General features: G+C 33.6%; 2 protein-coding genes across 4 annotated transcripts; both read left to right on the top strand.

Annotated features, from left to right (window-relative positions):
* The first annotated feature begins 3 nt into the window (after positions 1 to 3).
* Positions 4 to 5,889, top strand: LOC129287880 (3-epi-6-deoxocathasterone 23-monooxygenase CYP90D1-like). 2 transcript variants are annotated; one of them, XM_054924147.1, is made up of 8 exons: positions 4 to 233; positions 1,042 to 1,354; positions 2,472 to 2,621; positions 2,721 to 2,966; positions 3,351 to 3,440; positions 3,517 to 3,702; positions 3,801 to 3,922; positions 5,536 to 5,889. In XM_054924147.1, the coding sequence occupies exons 1-8, from the start codon at positions 10 to 12 to the stop codon at positions 5,624 to 5,626; spliced, it is 1,422 nt and encodes a 473-aa protein (XP_054780122.1). In that variant the 5' UTR covers positions 4 to 9; the 3' UTR covers positions 5,627 to 5,889. The 2 variants fall into 2 exon arrangements, with proteins under 2 accessions (XP_054780122.1, XP_054780121.1); XM_054924146.1 differs by having other exon boundaries at positions 1,042 to 1,366.
* A 2,855-nt stretch (positions 5,890 to 8,744) lies between these two features.
* On the top strand, positions 8,745 to 16,138 carry LOC129288440 (protein FLX-like 3). Of its 2 annotated transcripts, XR_008588005.1 has the most exons (6): positions 8,745 to 8,934; positions 9,252 to 9,803; positions 9,908 to 10,053; positions 10,383 to 10,456; positions 10,540 to 10,771; positions 14,851 to 16,138. XR_008588005.1 is itself a non-coding variant. In XM_054925006.1 (5 exons), the coding sequence occupies exons 2-5, from the start codon at positions 9,262 to 9,264 to the stop codon at positions 10,621 to 10,623; spliced, it is 846 nt and encodes a 281-aa protein (XP_054780981.1). In that variant the 5' UTR covers positions 8,745 to 8,934; positions 9,252 to 9,261; the 3' UTR covers positions 10,624 to 10,898. The 2 variants fall into 2 exon arrangements, 1 of the variants encoding a protein (XP_054780981.1); XM_054925006.1 differs by lacking the exon at positions 14,851 to 16,138 and having other exon boundaries at positions 10,540 to 10,898.
* The last annotated feature ends 6,375 nt before the right edge of the window (positions 16,139 to 22,513 follow it).

Raw genomic sequence — 22,513 nt, 5'->3', positions numbered from 1 at the left:
ACATCATCCATGATGGACAACGTTTGGGTTGTGTTTGTGACAGCCTTAATTCTGGTCTTGTCCACGGTGGTCCTCATCTTCTGCCAGAATAGGTTCAGACTCAAAAGGCACGCCAGAAATCATCAGCTTCCCTTAGGCTCTCTGGGATGGCCTTTCATCGGCGAAACCGCCGATTATGTTTCCTCTGCTTGCACTGTTGGCCCCGACGCCTTCATGGACAAGCGACGCGTCATGTAAGCCCATTTGTATCCGCAAACACCATATATGATGATCATCTATATATATTTTGATTCATGGCTTATGTCTATATGTGAACTTCACTTAGTATGTTATCTGCTTGACGTCATGCCCACATGAGTCATGCTATAAAATGAACTATCTCATATTCATGCTTCTCGTGTTAGGGGCAGATAAGAAGGGACAGCCAAAGAGTTGAATCCAGTATCAGAGTTGGCTTCAAACTTCATTATGATCATATCTATGTCGAATCCAGTATCACAGTTTCTTATATATTAAAGCCAAAGAGTTGACTTTTTTAAAGGGGAAAAATAAAAAGAAGCCAAAGAGCTGAGGATAGCCATCTGATGTGTTGTTAGAATTCTTTATTTCAAATCAAATGCACAGATGATGGCTTGGTCATATAAGAAGTGGCTTCAAAGTTTATTATTATGTTCGTAAGGTTTTGCAGAAAGAGATGAATCTAAAACACGTTTTTTCAAGGGATAGCCAACTGGGATTTCTGAAAGATGATTACAAGTTTGGCTTCAAACTTCATTATGATCATATCTATGTTGAATCCAATATCAGAGTTTCCTATATTAAAGCCACAAAGTTGACTTTGTTTAAAAGAAAAAAAAAATATAAGGAGGCCAAACTGCTGATGACAGCCATCTGTGATTCTTTATTTCAAATCATATGCAAAGATGATGACTGTAGTCATATTATAAAAAGTGGCTTCAAAGTTTATTATTATGATCTTTATGAGGTTCTGCAGCAGAAAGAGATGAATCTAAAACAGGCTTTTTCTTTGGGTTGTTGAAGGTATGGGAAGGTGTTTAAGTCACACATATTTGGGAGTCCAACAATATTTTCGACGGATGCAGAAGTAAATAAGTTTGTACTGCAAAGTGATGCAACAGTTTTTGTTCCCTCTTATCCAAAGTCAGTCTCTGAGCTGATGGGAGAGTTTTCGATTCTGTCAATCAATGGAAGCCTTCACAGGAGAATTCACGGCCTTGTTGGAGGTTTCTTCAAGTCTCAGCAGCTTAAGTCTCAGATTACCAAAGAAATGCAGAACTATGTCCAACAATCTATGGCAAATTGGACCGAGGATCGCCCAGTATTCATACAAGATGTAACCAAAAGTGTTAGCTCTCTCTCTCTCTCTCTCTCTCTAACAAAAAGTGTTAGCTTGGATGCTTATCGCTGGAATGAGATATGAATCATCCAAACCTAATTTTAACAGTTTAGTTTTAAAATTTTTAATTGATAATTTTTAAATGAAAAAATCATTTTTTTTATAGAATGACTGTTAAAAAATTGTCTTCATTTGAGATTTGTATCCATCAAAATTTTAGATCATTAAAAATATGAAAATAAAATTTTATTAAATATGGACTATCCAGCATTCATTTTTAATCTGGATGGTTCAAATTTAGTGCTCATCACCAAAACTTAGTCTGCTTTGAATGAGAATGTGATTATCATTAAAAGGAGGATGTAAATTTGAGTTTAGGAAAGACATAAACATGATATATATAGAATCTGTTTGATTGTAAGACTTGTTACCATGTAATGACATGTTAGTCTCACATGAAATATTAAACAATAAATTTTTTGGCTGATATTTTGTTCTACATCTAAGTCTTTTTATACAATCTTGAATTCTTAGATAAATTCAGTTTATATAGCCAATTATAAAAACATTTAAGCATGTCAAAAACTTGTTTCATTGCAATGTGACTAAATTAAAGGAGACATTTTTGAGAAGATGCCACATCATTCACTTACCAATCTCAAATATTAGTTTAAAAAAAAACAAAATTTAATTCTACCGTGGTATCATTGTTTTTTAATGATTAATTGTCATGAATTTGTTAATTAGTACAGTCTATAGATACATGGTAAACACAATATATACACCCATGCTATACTGTAATATATCTATACTAATTAATTTGTTATGGCTTTCTACTTTTTGTTGAACGTGCACAATAATTTTTTCTGAAGCTGTATGATGAAATAATCCTCTCGCTATCTCTGACTAAATCTTTATGTTTTTTATTGTTCTTAAAGTAATCATTAAAGTTTGAGTTGTCTCTGACTCGTACCTAAGTTCCAAGATCACATAGCTTCAACATGGAAAAAAGAGAAAGTTATCCTAATGGGGTTCATAATCATTTTCCATAAATTATATTGACCTGAGAATGAGAATCACAATTATGAGATTTACTCTTCTTTTTTATTTGCAGATTGCCTTTCAATTACTAGTCAAGGCATTGATTAGTTTAGATCCAGGTGATGAAATGGAGCTTCTAAGGAAACATTTTCAAGAATTCACCTCTGGATTCATATGTCTACCCATAAACGTACCAGGAACTAAGCTTTATCATTCTTTACAGGCAAGTCAAGTAAAAAAAAAAAATGATTTCTTTGTTTTATCTTAATCAAAATTCAAAAGCCTGTATAACTAGTAGCTACTTTGACTTTGGTTTCATCAGGCCAAAAAGAAAATGATCAAATTAGTGCAGAAAATTATCCAAGCAAAGACAGATAGTGGCCTCTCTAAGGTTCCAAAAGACGTAGTGGATGTGCTGCTGAATGATGCAAGCGGGCATTTCACAGATAAATTGATAGCAGATAATGTAATTGATATGATGATTCCCGGAGAAGACTCTGTGCCTGTTCTTATAGCTCTATCTATAAAGTACTTATCAGAATGTCCTCTTGCTCTGCAACAACTAACGGTATTTAATGTTATATCTTGAACATTATGTCATTTTCTCAGGTTTGAAAACTTGAGTAGATTTAGCCTATAAAGGATACATATGCTATACAAATGATGAAATATTATGCAGGTACATTAGAGATGGTTGATAAGAACTCTTTGGATAATTACGTTCTCAAATCTAGCTTATGAGATTGCACAAACCAAGATTCATATAAAATTCACATAAATTTGCCTTGCAATCTCGTGTGGATTCTCTCTTCCCATTTGTTGATGCTTATGAATTGTTTGTGTTGGCATATCACTTGTTATCATATGCTCCATCACAGACCATACGTGGCTTTAAGAAAGTCATGAAAATAATATCGTGATTTAGTTATACTTAATTTTTGATGAACCTCAGGAGGAAAATGTGAAACTTAAGAGGCTCAAAGAACAGCATGGAGAGCCTTTAAGCTGGAGTGATTACATGTCATTACCATTTACTCAAACAGTAAGGACTTATAATTTAAGGCAAAATGAGGAAGCCTCACACTTTCTGAACTAATTTTTGTGTTCAATTTTTTCAGGTTATTACAGAAACTTTGAGGATGGGAAACATTATAACTGGTGTATTTCGAAAAGCCATGAAAGATGTTGAAATAAAAGGGGTTTTAATACCAAAAGGATGGTGTGTTATTGCGTATTTTAGATCGGTTCATCTAGATGACAGTAACTATGATCATCCTTACCAGTTTAATCCATGGAGGTGGCAAGTATGAGAAGATCCTGTTCTCTTCATTCATTTGGCTTCTTTTTTTATGTTTGTTTTTGTTGTAGCTTGAAGTGATTGAAGTTTGAGATTTAATAACAGAACAAGGACATGACCAGTTGCAGTTTCACTCCATTTGGTGGGGGATTAAGGCTTTGTCCTGGTCTTGACTTGTCCAGGCTGGAAGCTTCCATCTTTCTCCACCACTTTGTTACTCAATTCAGGTAAAGATTCTCCAGAAGCTCAAAGATAAATCTAGTCAAATAAAGTTCATTGATCAAACCCAGTGATGAAGCCAAGACCCCTAGCCCCTAAATGAGAGGGTGCAAAATCTTAAAATTTAAGAGCAAGGATGCAAAATATTAAAACGTAAGGCTAACTAGTTTAAAATTTTAAGGGTACACATGTAAAATATTAAAGCCGATATACCAAATTTATAATTTTTCCTAAAGTGAGGGGCAGGGTCTGCCACTATTCAAACCTATGATGAACAACACGTATGTCATAGCAGGTCATACAAAAACAGTGATGGACATGATTACATGTTTATTCGGGATTGATTTGGTTTATTTTTAAAGAAAAAATTGGCATATGTTTGCAATCAAAGTTTTTAATGTATTACACATACGGTGGGATAGTGTTCTTTGAAGTAGCTAAATTATATTTCTATATCATAAAAAATATGGGCATGTCATATTTTTATTAAAGAGGTATTTTGTCCTTAACTCTAATATTTTATGATTACATACTTAACTCCAGTAAGTCAAAAGTGAGTCATTATTAAATGCTTAATTCACAGAAGAAGAGAAACCTTTTCCTGTCATTCTGGGAACCCAGTGGCGTTTAGAAAGGTTTTTTTGAATTTCATTTTCACGGTTCCCTCTCAAGATTAAGAAGGGAAGAGATTCCTCTCCCTCCCTCCCTCCCCCTCTCTCTCTACACGTGCGGGCGCGCGCGTCTTAGTTTGTCCTGTGGGTCATGGATAAAATGTCTTTTTCTTGCAAAGGGGCAAAGATGGAATTATGTTGTAGAATAGTGAAATTTATGGGGCTATAAAGCTTCTCACACTCCACTAGAAAGATAACCTAATTCTAATCTCCTTGGCGTATAATGTGCAAATAAATGGAGTTCTTATCAAGTTTCGCTAAAAAAGCAACAGAATTGCTTGCTGGTCTTGGGCCCTTTCAAGTGTTTGTCTTCTTGTTAATGATGAGAATGACTCAAAAGTAATCATCTCCAAATAACAATTTCAATTTTTTAGGCAGACTTTATATAGATAGATAGATAGATAGATAAATTTAAATTAACCAGGTAATGATGTCTGCAATTTGAGATATGAGCTGGAATAATTACAGGGTAATATGCATTTTATGTTTTATAGTGATATTAGTTATTGATAGACATGTACATATATCAATTCCACTTTTAAAGTAAGATTACTATTCTTTTCTGTTCATGATTGATTTGAATTGACAGAAATGAGTCATATATCATAATCCTCCTACATATTATTTCATTATTTGTATGATTTGAATTTTTACACATGGGCTTCTATGAACACTTGTCCTTGCTAATTGAGCAAGAACAGCTAGGTCCTACGGGCTGGCTTGGCCTTCGTAATATCCAATCCTATCTCCATATTTCTGATGATCTTTGTGTTCTTCCTTATGACACTTTGTGAAGACTGAATCAAATCTTTGCTCGGTTAGTTTGTCCTAAACATTTAAGGGGCTTAAAAAAAAAGGAAAGAGAAAAAAAAAATCTGCTAATCTATGCCATTCTATCATTACCAGATATCTCAGAATTTACTGTTTACTGTTTCAAATGCATGCTGTAGATGGTCAGCAGAAGAAGACGCAATTGTGAACTTCCCCACAGTAAGATTGAAAAGGGGAATGCCAATCTGGGTTAAGAAATTTGGGTCTTGAGCTGAGAAGAAGAAAAGAGAAAGGTAGGGGTCAAGAAGAGTTTGGCTAATGAAAACACACGTGTGCATTGTATTTGACTGTTTTGCAGATGCAGACAATAAAAAGCCTCATCATCTTTCTTTGAAGGACAAATTACTTAGATTCCTCTAGGCCTTTACTTTTCCCCAATTCTTCTTTATGCAGAAAGGAAGTAAAAAGTTTGATTGTAAGGGGGAGCATTAAAAATCTTCTGGTTGAATAGAAAGTTTTATTCTTACTTTTCACCCTTTGTTTTGACTCTCTCTGTTTCTTTCTTTGGAAGAAAGGTGAGTTAAGTGGGTGTGAACAATGCCAATAATGGCTTGTTATTTATATATATATATATATATATATATTATATTGAATGTTGATTAGTTTTATTCAAATTTTAAGAAGATAGAACTTAGCGAACAGTGAGAGAGATATGTTGTTCTTCAAATATCGCTTAACCCAATGGAATAAGATACTCCTATATTGTTCATGATTTCAAAACAGCATGACTCAATGACTGTGCCATTGAATTCTTCAAGTTTTAACTTGTGAAATTTGCGTGAGACGTAGGTCCTGTTTAGTTACTAAAAATGAGTAGAGTGAAATAGATTGAAAAAAAATCAAAACAAGAATTAAATCATTCTTTCCCTCATAGTGAGTATGATAAAACTTATTAATATTTACTTCAATTGTGGGAATCATCATATACTCCAAAATATCATGGATCATAATTTATAACCTCATTAACTAAATTACTTTTCTCCTTTATTAATATGTCAGCCTATCCCTTTTAATTATCTTATTTTTACCCTCATTTTTTCAATTCATTCTATTTTTTTCTAATAGCAAAACAGGATTTTAGAGTGATACAAAAGAATGAGATTAACTTTTACATGGGGGGAATTATTTCTTCTCTCCCTAAATAGTTTTCTAAATATAATGATTGTGTCATTTAGTGCAGTATGAAAATGCCTTAAAAGGAATGTGTCTAAAGAGCCATCTGATAAGAATATTTTGTTTAAATATTGTGAAGGATTAGGAATATCATAGACAGTTTGCATCAGGTCCAGCGGGTTGATATAGCTTGTCTTCCATTGCTTTGTTGGTTATATTCTTGGTTTAGGTTGTGCTGATAGGGTTTTTTTCCTTTCTGGTTTTATTATAATTTTTTTTTTTTTTAGTACAAGGCCTTGGCACAACCATGCAAAAGAGACAAATATTAGGTCATGTCTAAGCCAATAAGATTTTTATAGTAAGGCAGGGATCAAGAATCTTGATGTCGAAGTTATCTCATGGCAATGTAGGTCTACACATTTGTCAGCTTTTACTACAAACATGGTCAAAAGTAATCAATTAATCCTTGATGATAAGATCTCTGATTTTTCTGATAATTTTCAAAAAGTGAGAGTCTTTTAAAGTAGTTATACTTGATAAGTGATGAAACTTTCATTGAATTAGAGTAGACATTAACTTTAAAGAGTCTAGAGTTATAATAAAAATTAAGACATTCCAAAATTCCTATAAACTTAGCTATTGTGCTAAGGTAATAGCTAAAATATTTAAAAAATCTCTTAATCTAATTACCTCTCTCATCCTTGATGATACATCCATAGGCGGAGGCATCGTTGATATTAACAAAATCATCAATAATGAGTTTAACCCATCTAGGTGCTGGGCCTGGGGGGCTCAATTTAGCTGCATGCCTTTTGGAGAACTTAATATAAGAATATCCATGTAAGTGCAAGAGGTCGAAACAAAGAAAGTCAGCTTTTATCATAGTAATTGATCCTCTCACAACAAAGCAACTACTGAAGAAATTGAGGCCAATCTTCCTCTTCCTAAGGCCCCAGAAACTACAAAATCACTGCCCGATCACCCTAGTGATGATAAAAGGGACGAAAGAGGAAGGCAAGGCTGTTAAGGGAGAAGCAAATCATATATATAAAGAGTAGGCATCAAATGCATATATAATATCACTTTTACTCAAATGATTGATTTTTGGACTGGGCTGTTGATATAGTTTTAATATTTTGGATGCTACTAGTAAGCATGTAATATGTTTTTGATGATTAATAAAGCTGTCTCGTTTTTTTTTTATCAAGAAAAAACGTTCACCTGTCAAATTTGGACTGCTTTACAAGGAGTTTGTATTTCAAGTGCTTCATGACACTCTTTAGGCCCAAATTAGAAGTGCTTCATTGGATTTGGCAATGTTGGCTATGACACACCCAAAAGATTGGTGAAGTGATTGCTTTCCGGCAATCCCAAATTCATGGGCTCGAGCATCATCTTTGCAGTATACATCGATTGTTAATCTATTTCATTATTGTAACCCATAAATTGCTTTGATTAAAGTTTGAACTTTTTTGCCCTTGGTTAAAAACTAATTTTTCTCGGTATATGCTAAGTTAACCGGTGATATGTGTTCAAATCAGGACATGTAACTATATTATATACTCGTTAAGAAAGTTTTACCAATATTGAGTTCTTAGTTCAATTTATATTAGTTGGAGTTCAATTTAAGATTTTTGTATTATGGTTTGATACTCTTAATTGATTTGCTATGTTTTTTTTTTTAACCAACCATCTACAGGTCTTGTTAAAATCTAAACTACTTAATCTCTCTTTAGTTTATATAAACATGTCTTTATCATATGTATGTATTAAAGGGGCTAATTTTAGTTGGTGGAGCTCAATTCAGACTAATCCAAATAAGTTCAAATATGTAGCTATAAATCATACCCGAAATTCAATATTTAATTGCTTAAATATCCTATATGGCCTAAAAAAATCCTATAAATGTAAAAATTTTATTATTAAATGATTTTTTTATCCTTCAACTCTAAGGAGCATTTAATAATAAACTTATTTATGATGTATTTTTTCTTAACATTTAAACTTATGGGACATAAAAATTTAGAATACCAAATAGTTTTAAATAATAGTTGAGAGATTAATTTAAAATACATTTTAATATTATTATAATAAGCCAACATTTTAAATTGCCCCTCTTTAGGTTTTTTTTTTTTTTCTGCAGAATTCGTCACCAAAAACCAAGTACTCCAACCTCATAAAACGACATCGTAAAACCTACGCCGCATATCCAAGACAGATTCCAAGGTGAGGGAAGATGGCAGTCTCCTAGAGGGCTGGCTGCACCGCGTTTGATTTCGTTGATCCTCCTTTCTGCAAATTTGGTTTCCTTGCAATACTCCGCTTTTCCTCCGCGACAACCCTCAGGTCCTCGTCTTCTGCTGGAGTCTCCGTTCTCCAAAAAAGAAAAAAAGCCGAATCAGAAGGTTCATTATTCTTCTTCGTTTTCTTTTATCTTTTCAACCGATGAAAACGTGCTATTCTGCTTCGTCCTTTGGTTGTTATGCGATTTTTGAAGCCTTTTTTATGTCTTTGTGAGCTGGTTTTCTGTTTTATTTCCATTTTTAATTTTAATTTTAATTTCCCTTTGTGTATTCGTTTCTTAGTCTTGTCCTTAATGAGTGAGGTTATGCACTGCTGCAAACTTATGTATTGTTTCATTCTTTTACCATTCTGGGCGATGATTTTAGCGTTTGGTTGTCAGTTATTCAATATGATCGTGTATTTGTGCTTGTGTTTTTAGGTAACTTAAAATGGCTAAACGTAGCCGTGGTCAGAGAGAAAGAGACGCTGTCCGTGACCGGCGGGGCTTTTTGCCTGAAGGCCCTTTTCTTCGTGAGCCTCCGATGCAGCGCCCGCGTTTGCATCCTCATCCAGCTATTCTGGAAGAAGAACTTGAAATGCAGCACGCAGAAATCCAGAGGTTGATAGCTGATAATCGGAGGCTGGTTGAAGATCGAATGGCATTGCAGCGGGATCTTGCAGCTGCAAAGGAGGAGCTTCATCGGATGAATCTTGCCATTGTTGACCTTCGTTCAGAACAAGAGCTGCGTTCGAGGGAGTTTATTGAGAAGGGACTGGAGTTGGAATCTGAGCTTCGTGCAACTGAGCCCTTGAAGAAGGAGACTGCACAATTACGTGCTGAAGCTCAGAAACTTAATAATCTTAAACAAGAGCTTTCAGGGAAAGTTCAGACAATCACCCAAGATCTTGCAAGGTTTCAAGCTGATAATCAACAAATTCCTATACTGAGGGCAGAGATTGAAGGCCTGCACCAAGAGCTTATGCGTACTAGGTACGTGGTCTAATTGCTAAGGGAGTTTTGGTTTTAGTTTTTTGCAATTTCCAGTTTTGCAAAACTGCTTTAAAATGATCTCTTTTTTTTTTCAAATTTCCTAGAGCCATGGTTGACTATGAAAAGAAAGCAAACACGGAGTTGATGGAACAGAGACAAGCAATGGAGAAAAATATGGTTTCCATGTCCCGGGATGTGGAGAAATTACGGGCTGAGCTTACTGTTGCTGAGGGTAGACACTGGAATGCAGGTATGATATGTTTATTGTTAATGTTCATCGTCTGCAGAACTTTGATAGTCCATGTGAGATATGTCTCTCTAGTTGGTTAACTTTTTAGCAAAACTGGTTATCAGAATATTGTTAAGTTGAAATTTGGACTTAACAAAATGTGCTGAATATTGTTAACTCATTCAATTTGAAGACATGAAAGGAGGCATATATCCAGCAAGATCGAAACCTTGAATAACATGCTGAATATTAAAATAATTTTTATCAGATGAGACTTCTAGTGTAACTGCCTATCATTGCTCTATCGTACATCATGGGCTTTTTCTTGTCTTGCTTCATCATTTATCAAGGTGGGTCTTATGGCACAAAATATGGTGGCTTGGATTTACCGGTTCCATATGGAGACGGATATGGTGCTCATAGGGTATGTTCTGCCCTTCGATTGAAATTTAGATTTTCTCCTCAAATTTCCTGGGTTTCATTTACATTTCATGTGCTGCTGTGTAGGGTGGTATTGAGAAAAATCCTCTGTATGGACGAATCCCTAATTCAGGGGGAGGACGTGAGAAGCCTCACACATCTCGCCGTTGAGTAATTGCTGTTGGAATGAATAAAGGCACTTCCTTTGTTAACGGGAATTTCTGATTCTGAGATGATACTTGAAGTTGCTTTTTGTCTGCTTGCAGCATCAATGGTCAATTATCTGGATTAATTGTTAGTCCTGAACGACATATATAAGGTTCTAGATTCTTAGTGTTGCTTTACTTTTATCGTAGGCGCTCTGTTGCTGCAATACTTCTTAGTTTAATACTATGATGCAAATCTGACTATGTTTCATCAATTGATAGTTATCCTTCTTCTTACTATTCTTATAATTTGTTTTTGTCTGATTATGAATTCAAGTCTTTCTTCTCTGTAAAGTCATCTTTTCTGTTGGTTGAAGTGGAAACTGGAAGGCCTTGTTGAGGTTTTTTAACTCCCATGTGCCGAATCATGTGGGCTGAAGTTTATTGTACTACAAGTATCTTGTTCTCAAACTTTATAAGGCTATGTAGTTTGTGTCCTTGACATCAAAGTTCCTGCTTGAAAAACCTAGCCATGCATTTTAATGAGTTATGCTGTTTAATACATTCCATGTTAAGGATTATGAACGAGTGATGCTGACTATAGTCTAGCCTTTGCTGCGTGGAAAGAAGTTATCACTATCCAGAAGTCTTTGGATGATTCATTTAAGTTTATGTATGCTTGCTGACTTAGTAATGTAAGCATCGTGTTTTGCCAGGAAGCAGAGTGTATTTTCCTTTAGGTTAGATTTGATAGTTACATACATATGCATGTAACTATTCCAAAACGAGATTAACCAAACATGTGAATGTTGTTGGTGGTGGCGCGAAGCTTTCATTTGGCAATAGTCAGCGTAATCATGCAACTAAGAAGGGAGGCAACCTTCCTACAAGTTATTGAGAAATGGGATTATTGATTTGTAAATCACTTTTATTACCAAAAATTTCCTGGCTGTGCAAATGAGATGTCCTTTTCTCAGAGATAAAGGTGCTGGCTTCCTGATGAGGAGTTATCATTTCTGGGACTTTCTTGGATTCTTCTCCTGGGGCAGATGTTCGTGTGATTGTGATCCTGGAAGTGTTTTGGTTGAAATTTATAGGCATCTTTTGCTCCCTATGTTATTTGCTGATGAGATCTGGAAGCTGTCTTTATTTTATCTGAATAATAGATTGTGTCACAGCTCTCCTGAATGGGTAATAAGAGAAAATAGTGACAAAATTACACATATCTAACGCTAACCTGGCTCTCGAAAGTCAGAGAGAGATCAGAGAAGTAAAATAAATCGCATAAGCTAGGAATCTCCTAACTTTTGAGACGTATGGTTCTCTCCATGACCAAAATAATCGCTTCCTTTGTTGCCTCCTGCTACACACAGCTCTAGAAAACACCTTACTAGGCCCTGCCATCCTAGCAGCCTTGTCAGCTACCAACTCAGCATTACCAGCTGAGTAGCCAGCATTAATTGCTGCGCCTTTAGTAACTTCTTCCTAGTATACTTTTGGCCCCATTTCCTATCAATGCTATTGTTGGGCCTCCTCCTTGAGTAGACTTGGCCAATAGATGTACCAGGTCCATCATGTGCTAAGTCGCTTGTAGTGCTTGTAACTGCTGTCTTTTGCTGGTATGAAAAGAGGGTAATTTAAGTACATGCCCTTTTTCTTGAAGTGGTGTTTATCTGTATTGCTTTGAAACAATGCCCAGCTGGCCTTGAGTCTTTCAGTTACTTTTGAGTGTTTCTGGTAGCCTGTTATGTTGATTTATTGTTGGAGGGTTGCCAGAAGTATGATGCACTTGAATGGAGCTGTTACAGATATCGAAGTATTATGGGCCATTGTTTGGTTCACATTTGAAAACTGGTTATTTACTTAGATCTTAGCTGTTGCAAATTGTTAAATGGCATATTGAGATCAGACTTTTGCTTGGTGAGCTAATTTATTGAAGCTGGTATGTTTTAACTGCTGAGATGATAGTTTTAGAGATTCTGCAAGTTGTCTTACTCCAAACTGTTTGTTCCAAGTGGACTACATTGTTTGATCTGACAGTGGAGGTAGGATGGGATGTTGTTGACGGTAGACATACGGAATTGAGGGGCATGTTATCAATTTGATGCCCATTTTGATCTTGGAGGGAAACAACTATTAGTGGTGTTGCATCTCATATATCATTGTAAAATCATATCAACATCTTCGAAATCTCAGTTGTCAAGATGCTCTATAATATGCAAGTTTCCCCTATGGTGCTTGTATTGTCATGAAATATCAGAAGAAAGGATTGCGGAATTATCTGAAGGCTTGCTGCTATCTGAAGCTCATAGGCAAGTATTCTGCTTCTCTTTATTGGTCTGAATGATGTAAGAAATATGGAGCTGTGCTTTGCGTGACCATAGCTGAATATTATCATTTAAGGCTCAGCACGCTGCATTTAAAATTTAATTGTTGCTCATTTAAATTGGGTTATAGCAATCTATCACCTTGGCATTTGTTTCAAGTATGTCCTATAGCCCAAAAATTTAGTCTAGAAGAAATGTAAGGAACTTTAAATCCTAGTTTAACTGGATCAGTATTATATTTTATTTCATTGTTTAAATTATGTGATACAAAGCAGTGACTTTTTGCCCCTTCATTTCTTGCCATGAGATTGCCTTACTGTTTATGATATTGGGAAGAAGATTGTAGGGATAGTAGCCTAGCTACTTCACTAGCAAGAATGACATGAGATCTAATTGGGTTGTTAGTCAATTTTCCATTGGTTCTACCTCCCCAGTTTTCTGGGGTTTTTAGACAAGCTGCTTTCTGAAATAAGATGTTGAACTTAATCTTTGGTATTTTTACTGATTCTCCTTCCAGAAGTGGAGAAGACAAATTTTGGATTATATGGTATTAGTGGAGAGCTCTGTTAGTCCACATAATGGTCCTCCTGTTTGCATTATGCTATTGTTCCCCTCCTCAATCGCATATCCTGTTTTTGAATGGAAAGCCAGAGAAGTAATTGGATGGTATCAATGGCTGTGGAGAGTGTGAAAGAGGTCCTATGGTATTATGGCTTTATTGCTCACTTGGAGCTAGCTGAAAAGATGTAGGATGATAAATCTTCCTCACAAGTTGTTCTTATAGGCCAGTAGAAATTAGCTTTCTGATGTTAGCAAGAGGTCTGGATCATAGTTTGTGTAGGTGACAGTCCATGGTGAACTATGAAATCATTTAACATGGTTTGTTGTTTCTGGATTGTGACCTCCTAGTTTCCTTGGAGCATTGGTAGCTAAAGCCTGAAACAATGTGCTTTCTTTTATTATTCTTCTAGAGTAAAGGACTGAACTTTTGTTTCCTGTAAAGTCCACGCTGGTTGTTACTATTTTTCTCAGATTTGCATTTGGCAGCATTTAGACTTCGATAAAGGACATGAACCTAGGACAGGAAATGCTATTGGTCAAAATGCACTCTTATTAATTTTGCTGACTTGAACATAGAATGATTTAGGTGGTTTGGATATGTGCAAAGAAAGCCATTTGAGGTACCAATGAGGAAAGTTGAATAGATAGTTTTTAGCCCTATGAAGAGATGTAAAATGAGACCAAAAAGAACACTTAAGGAAGTTATTAAATATGATCTCTTCATGAATGATATTATTATCGTATGATTCAGGTGGCTGACTTTACTTAGTGGTGATAAGGCTTGTTTCTTAGGAAGAACTTTTCTTTTAAAGGGTTTTGAGTATTGACATCAACAGTCAGTTTCCCTGGTAAAAGCAAAGGTTAATGTTATTGATGATGACCTTAATCTGGTTCCCACCTAGACCAGAAAATATGGATGTATCTCTTTATCAAGTCCTGAGGAGATTAACCACATTTGAATCTCCAGAAGTTACTGGGATACTCAGTAATGTATGTGATGAAAGCTAGGGATTTGGAAATTGCTGAAGATATTGATGAAACTGATTATGGACTTCGCCTCACTGCCTAAGATTACATGGTATCAAAGAAAATAGGAGTTTTCTTGTAGTTTGCTTGTATAGTGCTCAACTTCTGATCATTATAACACAAGGCAATTTCACATCATTTAACTGGCCCCGGTGTATTGGTTCATTTTGTATTTTAGATCCTGCTGTTATTATGTTATATAACAAAGTGAATTATGCTCTTTCTCTTGAGCTTACATTACTTGTTAGCTATTATGAATCTTTTCTCAGAATTTTGTCTGTATATTTAAGCCACTTGCTATTTATTTTAATCTGATGTTAAGTTTATTATGGATGCAGATGGGAGACTGGTGAACCTGTCCACGACTGGATGGTTTGAACAAACCTTCTATGGGGTTTCAATTGGCTTTGATTGTTTCAGGGAGAAGCCTACTCCAGGCTGAACCCTTTAGTCATCGATGCAGGATGAAGCATGAATTATATTTTAGTATTCCAAAGAATACTTTAATATTGATTCATGCGATAAGCCCTTGAACAGAAACAGGTGACGTAGCTTAACATACATGGCTCAACGCACAGTTAATGCGGCCATAAAATGTCGGGAAGTTGCGCCAACATGTCACAATAGAGCACATAAACAGTATGATATTGTATCTACTTCGAATAGTTTAGTGTCTATTGCGACTTGTTTAGTGCAGTTGGATCAGTTGCTTCCCTTTAGGCATGTTACCCGTTTCCGTTTATGCTTCTGTTAACGGGCTTAATGCGAGAATATGATTAACAACAAAATGTTGCTTAAAAGATTGAAATTAGATGTTTAATCTATGGGTGGTCAGATTGAGGTAAAGTATGTCTTTTACACTTCGTTTGGAATGAGAAGAAAATCCGAAGGATAAAAAAATTAGGGGAGAAGACTAGAGATAAAAAAAATAATCTCCCACCTTTTTGCTCCTAATTTTCCCTAAAGAGGGGCGAAACTAAAAAAACTTTGTCTTTTACTTTTCTCTCCCCGTTTTCTTTATATTCCAAATGGAGGGTTGAAGACCAATTTGTCAATTTCACGAGGAAATAGTTTGCCTCCAAAACTGAAGCATAAAAAATATCCTCCTGTTGAGTGTTGATACATTTAGAGTTATTGACATGAAGTTATGGGGGACTGGCATTACTTTATTGTTGTTAAATACAGTCAATTATTTGTTTTTGAGGTAATTATAGAAACCCCAGTTCAATGGAAGACCTGGATATAGAAACCCTATATCTTGTATTCTGAACTTTCATGCCCGTGGCCAATTTTATGTTAAAATTAGAATTTAGGATAGAACAGGAACTTCGATATTCCACTGTCCAATGACACTGTGAATAATATGATATGAAGTGCTCGAGTTTCAAGAAGTCTGAGTTCTTTAATACCGGACCATATTGGGAATGTGCCCTTGTGGAAGTGGAATCAATCAAAATGTAAATTGGAAGGTTGATAGTGGAAGTATGAATTACTCAGATTTGGAGCTGGTTTACTCGAAAATGGAATTGCGGTTTGCGCCTTTCCATTACCTTTTCATTTTTCCGTGCCTGCCGTGGAACTAGTATAGAAATAAAAGCATGACAAGCAAAACGAATTATTTTTGCATTGATCTGTGTATCTGCTGCTTTTAGATTAATTGTGTTTAAATTTAATATTGTACTTGCTAGTTGCTGTATATATATATATATATATTTTTTTGCAGTTTCATGTATCACATAATTATCAAGTTATACTGCTGTAGGATGTGAAAATCAGGCGAAAAGGAACTCTTTTTCATCTCAGACCGAGTTTGCTATAAAAAGAACTCAAATAAAAGTGCAGATTTTCCTGTGGAATAAATTAAAGTTTGTTTTTTTTTTTAATAAATTTGTGGAGATATCTTCTTCCAGCTCAATCTCTTGCATGAGGAGTGGGGATCATTGTTATGAAAATCAGACCAGTTAGTAAACTGGTTAAGCTATTAATTCACGGTTTAAGGATTAATAATCGAACTGTGGTTAAACTGTGATTGGATTGATTGTTAAATTACAATTTTTTAATTAATATATCTTTAAAATATCATATACAAAATGAAAAAATGCCGATGACTATAAGTATTGTTAAAGTTTTTACAACTGAAATGATTTTTTTCATAATATTTTTTTTATTTCAAGTCATTTATATTAATTTAAGATTTATTTTCCACCTGAAATTTAAGATTTATTTAATCTTTTCAATTGAAATGATTAAATACAATATTACCCCACCAAAAATTTCTCCCCATTATCCGCACGCACTAATTCACCTTTCATTAATTATGTTCATATTTTGTTGAGTTATTAACTTTAGATGCATTCGGAATTTCGAAATTGAAATGATAGCACCTATTAGATTATTTATTAGGCTCTTCTCCATCTTCGCGTGTTCTGCGCCTCTAAACAAAAAGTCTCCCTCCCAAGTCTCCTCAATCTTCGTTATATGGTCAAAGGATTAGGTTGAAAGTTTGAAAACCCTAATCCATTCTCCCTGTATTTTTTGGCCGTCATAGCCTCTCAAGATTCCGCCTCCTCTCACTCTCTTTCCAGTTGCACATATGAAGGCTTGTGGCTTATTCTCTCCTTTTAACCCATGTATCTGCTAGAATCGTTATTCTTTTTCCTCTTCGCTTGTCTTTTTGGCATTTGTCTATGCTGATTGTTTCATTGCAGATATCTCTCGCTGCCTTTGCCTCTTCCTCTCATCTTAATTTTTCCCTCTTTTCCCTCATCTTTTTTGTTCTTTTTTTTTTTTTAAACAAACCAACAGAACCGTTCAAATCGCTGGTTCTTATTTCAGCACCGGCTCAAGCGGTTTGTCGCTTGTTCTTATATTCTTCGGTTTTTTTTTTCTTTATACCGGACACTTAGCCGGTTTCTGATTGGACCAGCGGTTTGGTCCAGTTTTGATAATAGTGCTGGGGATTACTTGGGTGCCCGGGGGCTCGGTATTTAATTGCTAGTGTTCCATTTGTTTAAAAAATATACTATTAGCTGGTCAAAAAATAAAATAAGTATTATTAACTTTACATTTTAGGTGCATACTAAAATTTAAAATATATATTTTACAACCTAATATCTAAATATTATTGATTATGAAAATATTATTAATTTATAATAATGATTTATTACTATATTAAGTTCTCAATAGTATTGCATTGCAGTATCAATATTACTGTATGAAAAAATAGATATGAATAATGACGATGAGTGAGAAAGTTATTTTTCTATATTTTGTAAATAACTTTTTTGGCCAATTTTTTTTTTGTAATTAACTTCACTAGTAACCTCAGAAGAACAAAAAAAACTAATTTTACAAGTTGACATTGTCTGATCAAAAACCATTTTTGTTTAGGGAGCTCAGATGTCAAATTCAATTGTTCAAAATCCAAGGCCAAGCCCAATCATTATTACATAGGATTAGTCAAATAATTTCATTCATATTTATAGGAATAAAATCTTAATGATTTTGAATAATTGATTGCATCACATCTATCAATTTGATTGAATTTTGTGTTGTGAGTTCAATCTCATTGATGTGTCCTTCTTCAATTGTAATTGTCATGTCTATGTTGAAGCTGATGATACACTTAGCAAAAGCAAAGTCAATTAAGAAGAATTTGAAGGGCAAAAATAGTTCCATTGAAGATACAAAATATTAAGGAAATAAGTATTTATGAGAAAGCACAGAACTATTGAAAGTTAGATACTTAACCCAACTATGGATCTAAAATAATATTCGTAAGTCAATCTAGGATTTGGCCATGTTGATAGCGAGGACAAACACACGACTCCTATCACGAAATGGAGTTACTACAAGCAGCCTCACTTGTATAATATTGAGATGGAAAGTCAATACATATGAAATAGTTTGCGATTTCAATATTTAAATCTCTTAAATGAGCTCATGAATGTAATTAGAGATTTAGTATTAGATCTAGGTTTCCTTCCTTTACGCCAAAGGCCCAATATTAAAGTGTATTATGAGTCAGAAATACAAATAAAATTGTTTGATTTATAGTATCAGTGTGGCATGAGAAACAAATACAAATAGCATATGAAGTTTAATAAAAATAAATATTTGTGCTTTCCATATGGTTTCCATTTTTTATACTACTTTTGATAAATTGCAATTTACTCCCTCCGTCTCAAATTATAAGACACTTTTGAGGGAGATTTGCTGTCTCAAAATATAAGACACTTTGAGAAAATTAAAATTTTATTAAATATACTAATTCTAATATTACCCTTTCTCTCTCTATTTAATACTAATTTGATGTGGATTTAAGGTTATTAAATCAAAGGTATTTTTGAAAGCTTACATTCTTTTTTTGAAAAAAATAAAATTGTTAAGTATATTTAATAAGGATTATTGGTTTATGAAATTTTATCTAAAAATATCTTATAATTTGGGACGGAGGGAGTACTTTTAGCAATTGGGAGCTACATAAACTTGAAATGTCTTAACCTATTATATAATTCCCATGTACAACTGCCAAATGGGTTAAGGAATATGAAAAAAGCACTTGTTGCCAAATGAGATCTGTCACCCAAAATTTTCTAGAATTGTATGCAATTTATCATCTCCCATGTTGTATAGTTGTAACAATCTATGTGAAGAAAATGTGCTATTAGATGAGCCCAAAAACCTGCAACACATTCAAGATATAAAGCTTTATATCCATGAGGAAACTTCTTTTCAAAAGATAAGGACGTCCAATAAATTGTAGAGATGTGTGAGTTATCTATTAAGTTGTCATGCTTCTCATACAATCTCATACCAGACAATGGACTCCTTTATGCTGCAAATAGACCATTTTGAGTTCATAGATATATCTTTGGAAGACGCAACATGGGAGGGTTCTGAAAGTCGATAATATTTTGAACATCTCAATTTCTCAGGAAATATTATCTAATTCCCCTTCATAAACTCACCATACGTGGGTGGAAAATAGTTGATTTGGATTGCCTAAAGTATGCTTCATACCTTGAATATTTGAGTTATCAAAGTGTGAATTTCTTTTGGAAGTTCCATGATGATTTTGGTGTTGTTAGTGATGGGAGATGAAAAGTTTTGTTGCTAGACTCACTATTGTTTGATTGGTTCCACTAAAACAATTGATAAAAATTTTATATCTTGTGTTGATATTTATTAAATTATATTATGTTAAATTTATAAGGAATCCAAACATATATAAATTTAAAAAAAAAATGCAATTAAATTTAAAAATAAAAATCAAAAAACACGACAAATCAATTGTTAAATAATTATAAATTATGAAGACCACTTGTAATATTTAAAAAAATTATATTTTTAATATAAATAATGAAATTTTTAAATCTCAACCACAATTTATACTCCACTTGTGACACTATTTATATTTATTTTTGATACTATTTTGATACCACAATTCGAACAATCCTATTTGTATTTGTGGCTGGTAATAGGTTTCAATATTAGGCCTCCATATAATTTTCTTCTTTGATACCACTCTAATACCAACTCTAACAAATTACAAAATATACTTTTAGCAATTGTAAGCTACGCAAGCTTGGAATATCTGAACCTATCATATTTCATCATTAAAAGGCATTCAATTTGTCAAATATGAGGTATTTAAGCTCCCAAATTCAATTGAATTACTAGACTTGTCATTTGATGTATCTTTTAATATGCTTTCATACAATCTACTTTTAGTAATTGGGAGCTACGTAAGCTTAGAGTATTTGAAGTTATTATATAGTTCCCATCAACATGGTCAAATTGGTATTACTAAAACAATTGAGAGTATCGCATGAATTCCATTACAATTCCCTTGATTGAAGAGGATTAGCGTGAGAGGTTGTTGAATTTGAAAAAGCTCCCACTTCATTCTCAGAGTTCATCATTTAAACTAATCTCCTTTAGATTTGAGCATGACTGGTTGGATTGCCTATGGTGAGAAGTTGAAGACACTCAAAACCTTTATCCTTTCAATTTTCAAAGCACATTAAATTCTTTTTCTCATGTCACTTTTATTTCCTTTTATACATAAGCAACATTAAAGAAAATTCATTGTTGTTGCATCTACTACTCATATGATTGCTTCCTTGCTATGTTATGATTGTGCTACTCTGTATAATTTTCTTCATTGCTATGTTGTTGAGGAAATGATGTTGGTTTGAAGACGAATTTGAAATCTATCTTGTAGCAACAAGAGCATATGCATCTCTTGGAATAAAGTCTAACTCATTTGTAGTGCAAAATGGCAAAGGGTAACTTCTCTTAATAATTTGCTTGTGCTTCCTATTTGTAACTAAAAGAAACTTTTTTAGGATTAAAATGTCTCCCTTCACATGCATTATCAATACAATTTATCAACACAGCCCTCCTTATAACAAGTATGTTCAGGATCTTATACATTTACACTCTTACTTGCCTTGTTGCCTATGCCCAGTGGCTCAACTCTTTGTTAGTATATGGGCTCATGACCCGTATCTTGAACTCCAATCACTCAAGTAGTATAAATATATAACCTTGAAAAACCATAATATTTAACACAAATTGATTGAGATACTGGCCCGTAGCATAAAATTAAAACAGGCGATTGAAGATTGACAGCTATTTTACAATTTCTAGCAACACATCCAATGCTGCTCATACAAGAAGGATATAACCTTCCCATTTGCTTCAAGACAAGCAACAATTTTGAAGTCAGACCATCAAATAATTTGAAACTTTTAATATTGATGTAATTTAAACCATATTCCAAAAGTTAGACTTGAAGGCACAAGGCATGGCAATTTAAAATGACTCTTGTTATCATATCAAATAATTTTCCAATATGCTCTCTTATATAAGGTGTTGTTTTCACATTATAGAATTTTAAATGTCAACTATAAATTTGAACCCAAACAAGGTATTGGTGGGCATGCAAATTAGATATGGTGGTTTATTGGCTTCTATGAAATTAGAGTAATGAAATATTATGATAACATCTTGAACCATAGAAAACCAACTTGTTAACTGTCAACTTACTATAATCCAATGTAATTTCTCTCTTCTAATTTTGTTTTCATGTAGCTTATTTTAAATATTTAAGTATACTTCTTTTAGTTTTCAGGTGGCAAGATATATGTATTTGCTTTTAATATAAGATTATGTGTTATAATATATTTTTAGCTGCTTTATTTTTTTAAAATCAACTTCACTTTTCTCATCGAATTTGACATAGTAAAAGGTTAAGCTTTTTTTCAATTATTGAGAAAATCAGAAAATGAATTAGAATTAAAAATAAAAAAATTGAAAATATATTTGATAAATTCAAAAGTTTAAAAAATCCTCATAAAAATCTTATTCGATATGAAAGAATTTTAAAGGGAGAATAATTGATAAAAGGGAAAATGATAAAAAAAAACTCCTAAAATACACAAATGATAAATAAGTATTATGAAATGTGATAATTGTAGTGTAGTCCATATGGATTAATTTGATGTTTTGATTTTTTTTTGAAATGAGATATTTGTCTCAATTTAAAATTTAGAATGAAAAATAATGATTAAAAAATATGCAAAAAAAAAGACTACTTTATTTGAGTTATTGATTCCAATGGAATAGGAAATGACAAATTTACTTTTGTAACTTTTTTATCAATCAAGTGCAACTACTAAAAATCGGTTACTACATACAATTGGAGAATGAGTAGTTTGTTTGAGAATTGACTACAACTGAATAGTAAGTGACAAGTGCCTTTTTGAATTTTTTTTTTATCAATTAAGTTCTAAAGTTCATGTACTAAAATTAGTGACAACTTACTATTAACAAACAACTACTTTGTTTAAAGATGTAACTTCAGATAAATAACAATTGACAAGTTCTTTCACGCAAAAAATAATAAAATCTAACTAAAAAACATAAATGACTACTTCATTTGAGTTATTGACCAAAAAAAAAAATTAAAAGTGACAAGTTCCTTCCTTCCATTTT

This window comes from Prosopis cineraria, unplaced genomic scaffold, assembly GCF_029017545.1.
Source record: "Prosopis cineraria cultivar Desert tree isolate PC_DT_omini unplaced genomic scaffold, ASM2901754v1 PC12, whole genome shotgun sequence".
Taxonomy (NCBI): Eukaryota; Viridiplantae; Streptophyta; class Magnoliopsida; order Fabales; family Fabaceae; genus Prosopis; species Prosopis cineraria.
Note: the sequence above shows the minus strand (reverse complement) of the source record. Positions and strands in the feature narration are given on the sequence as shown.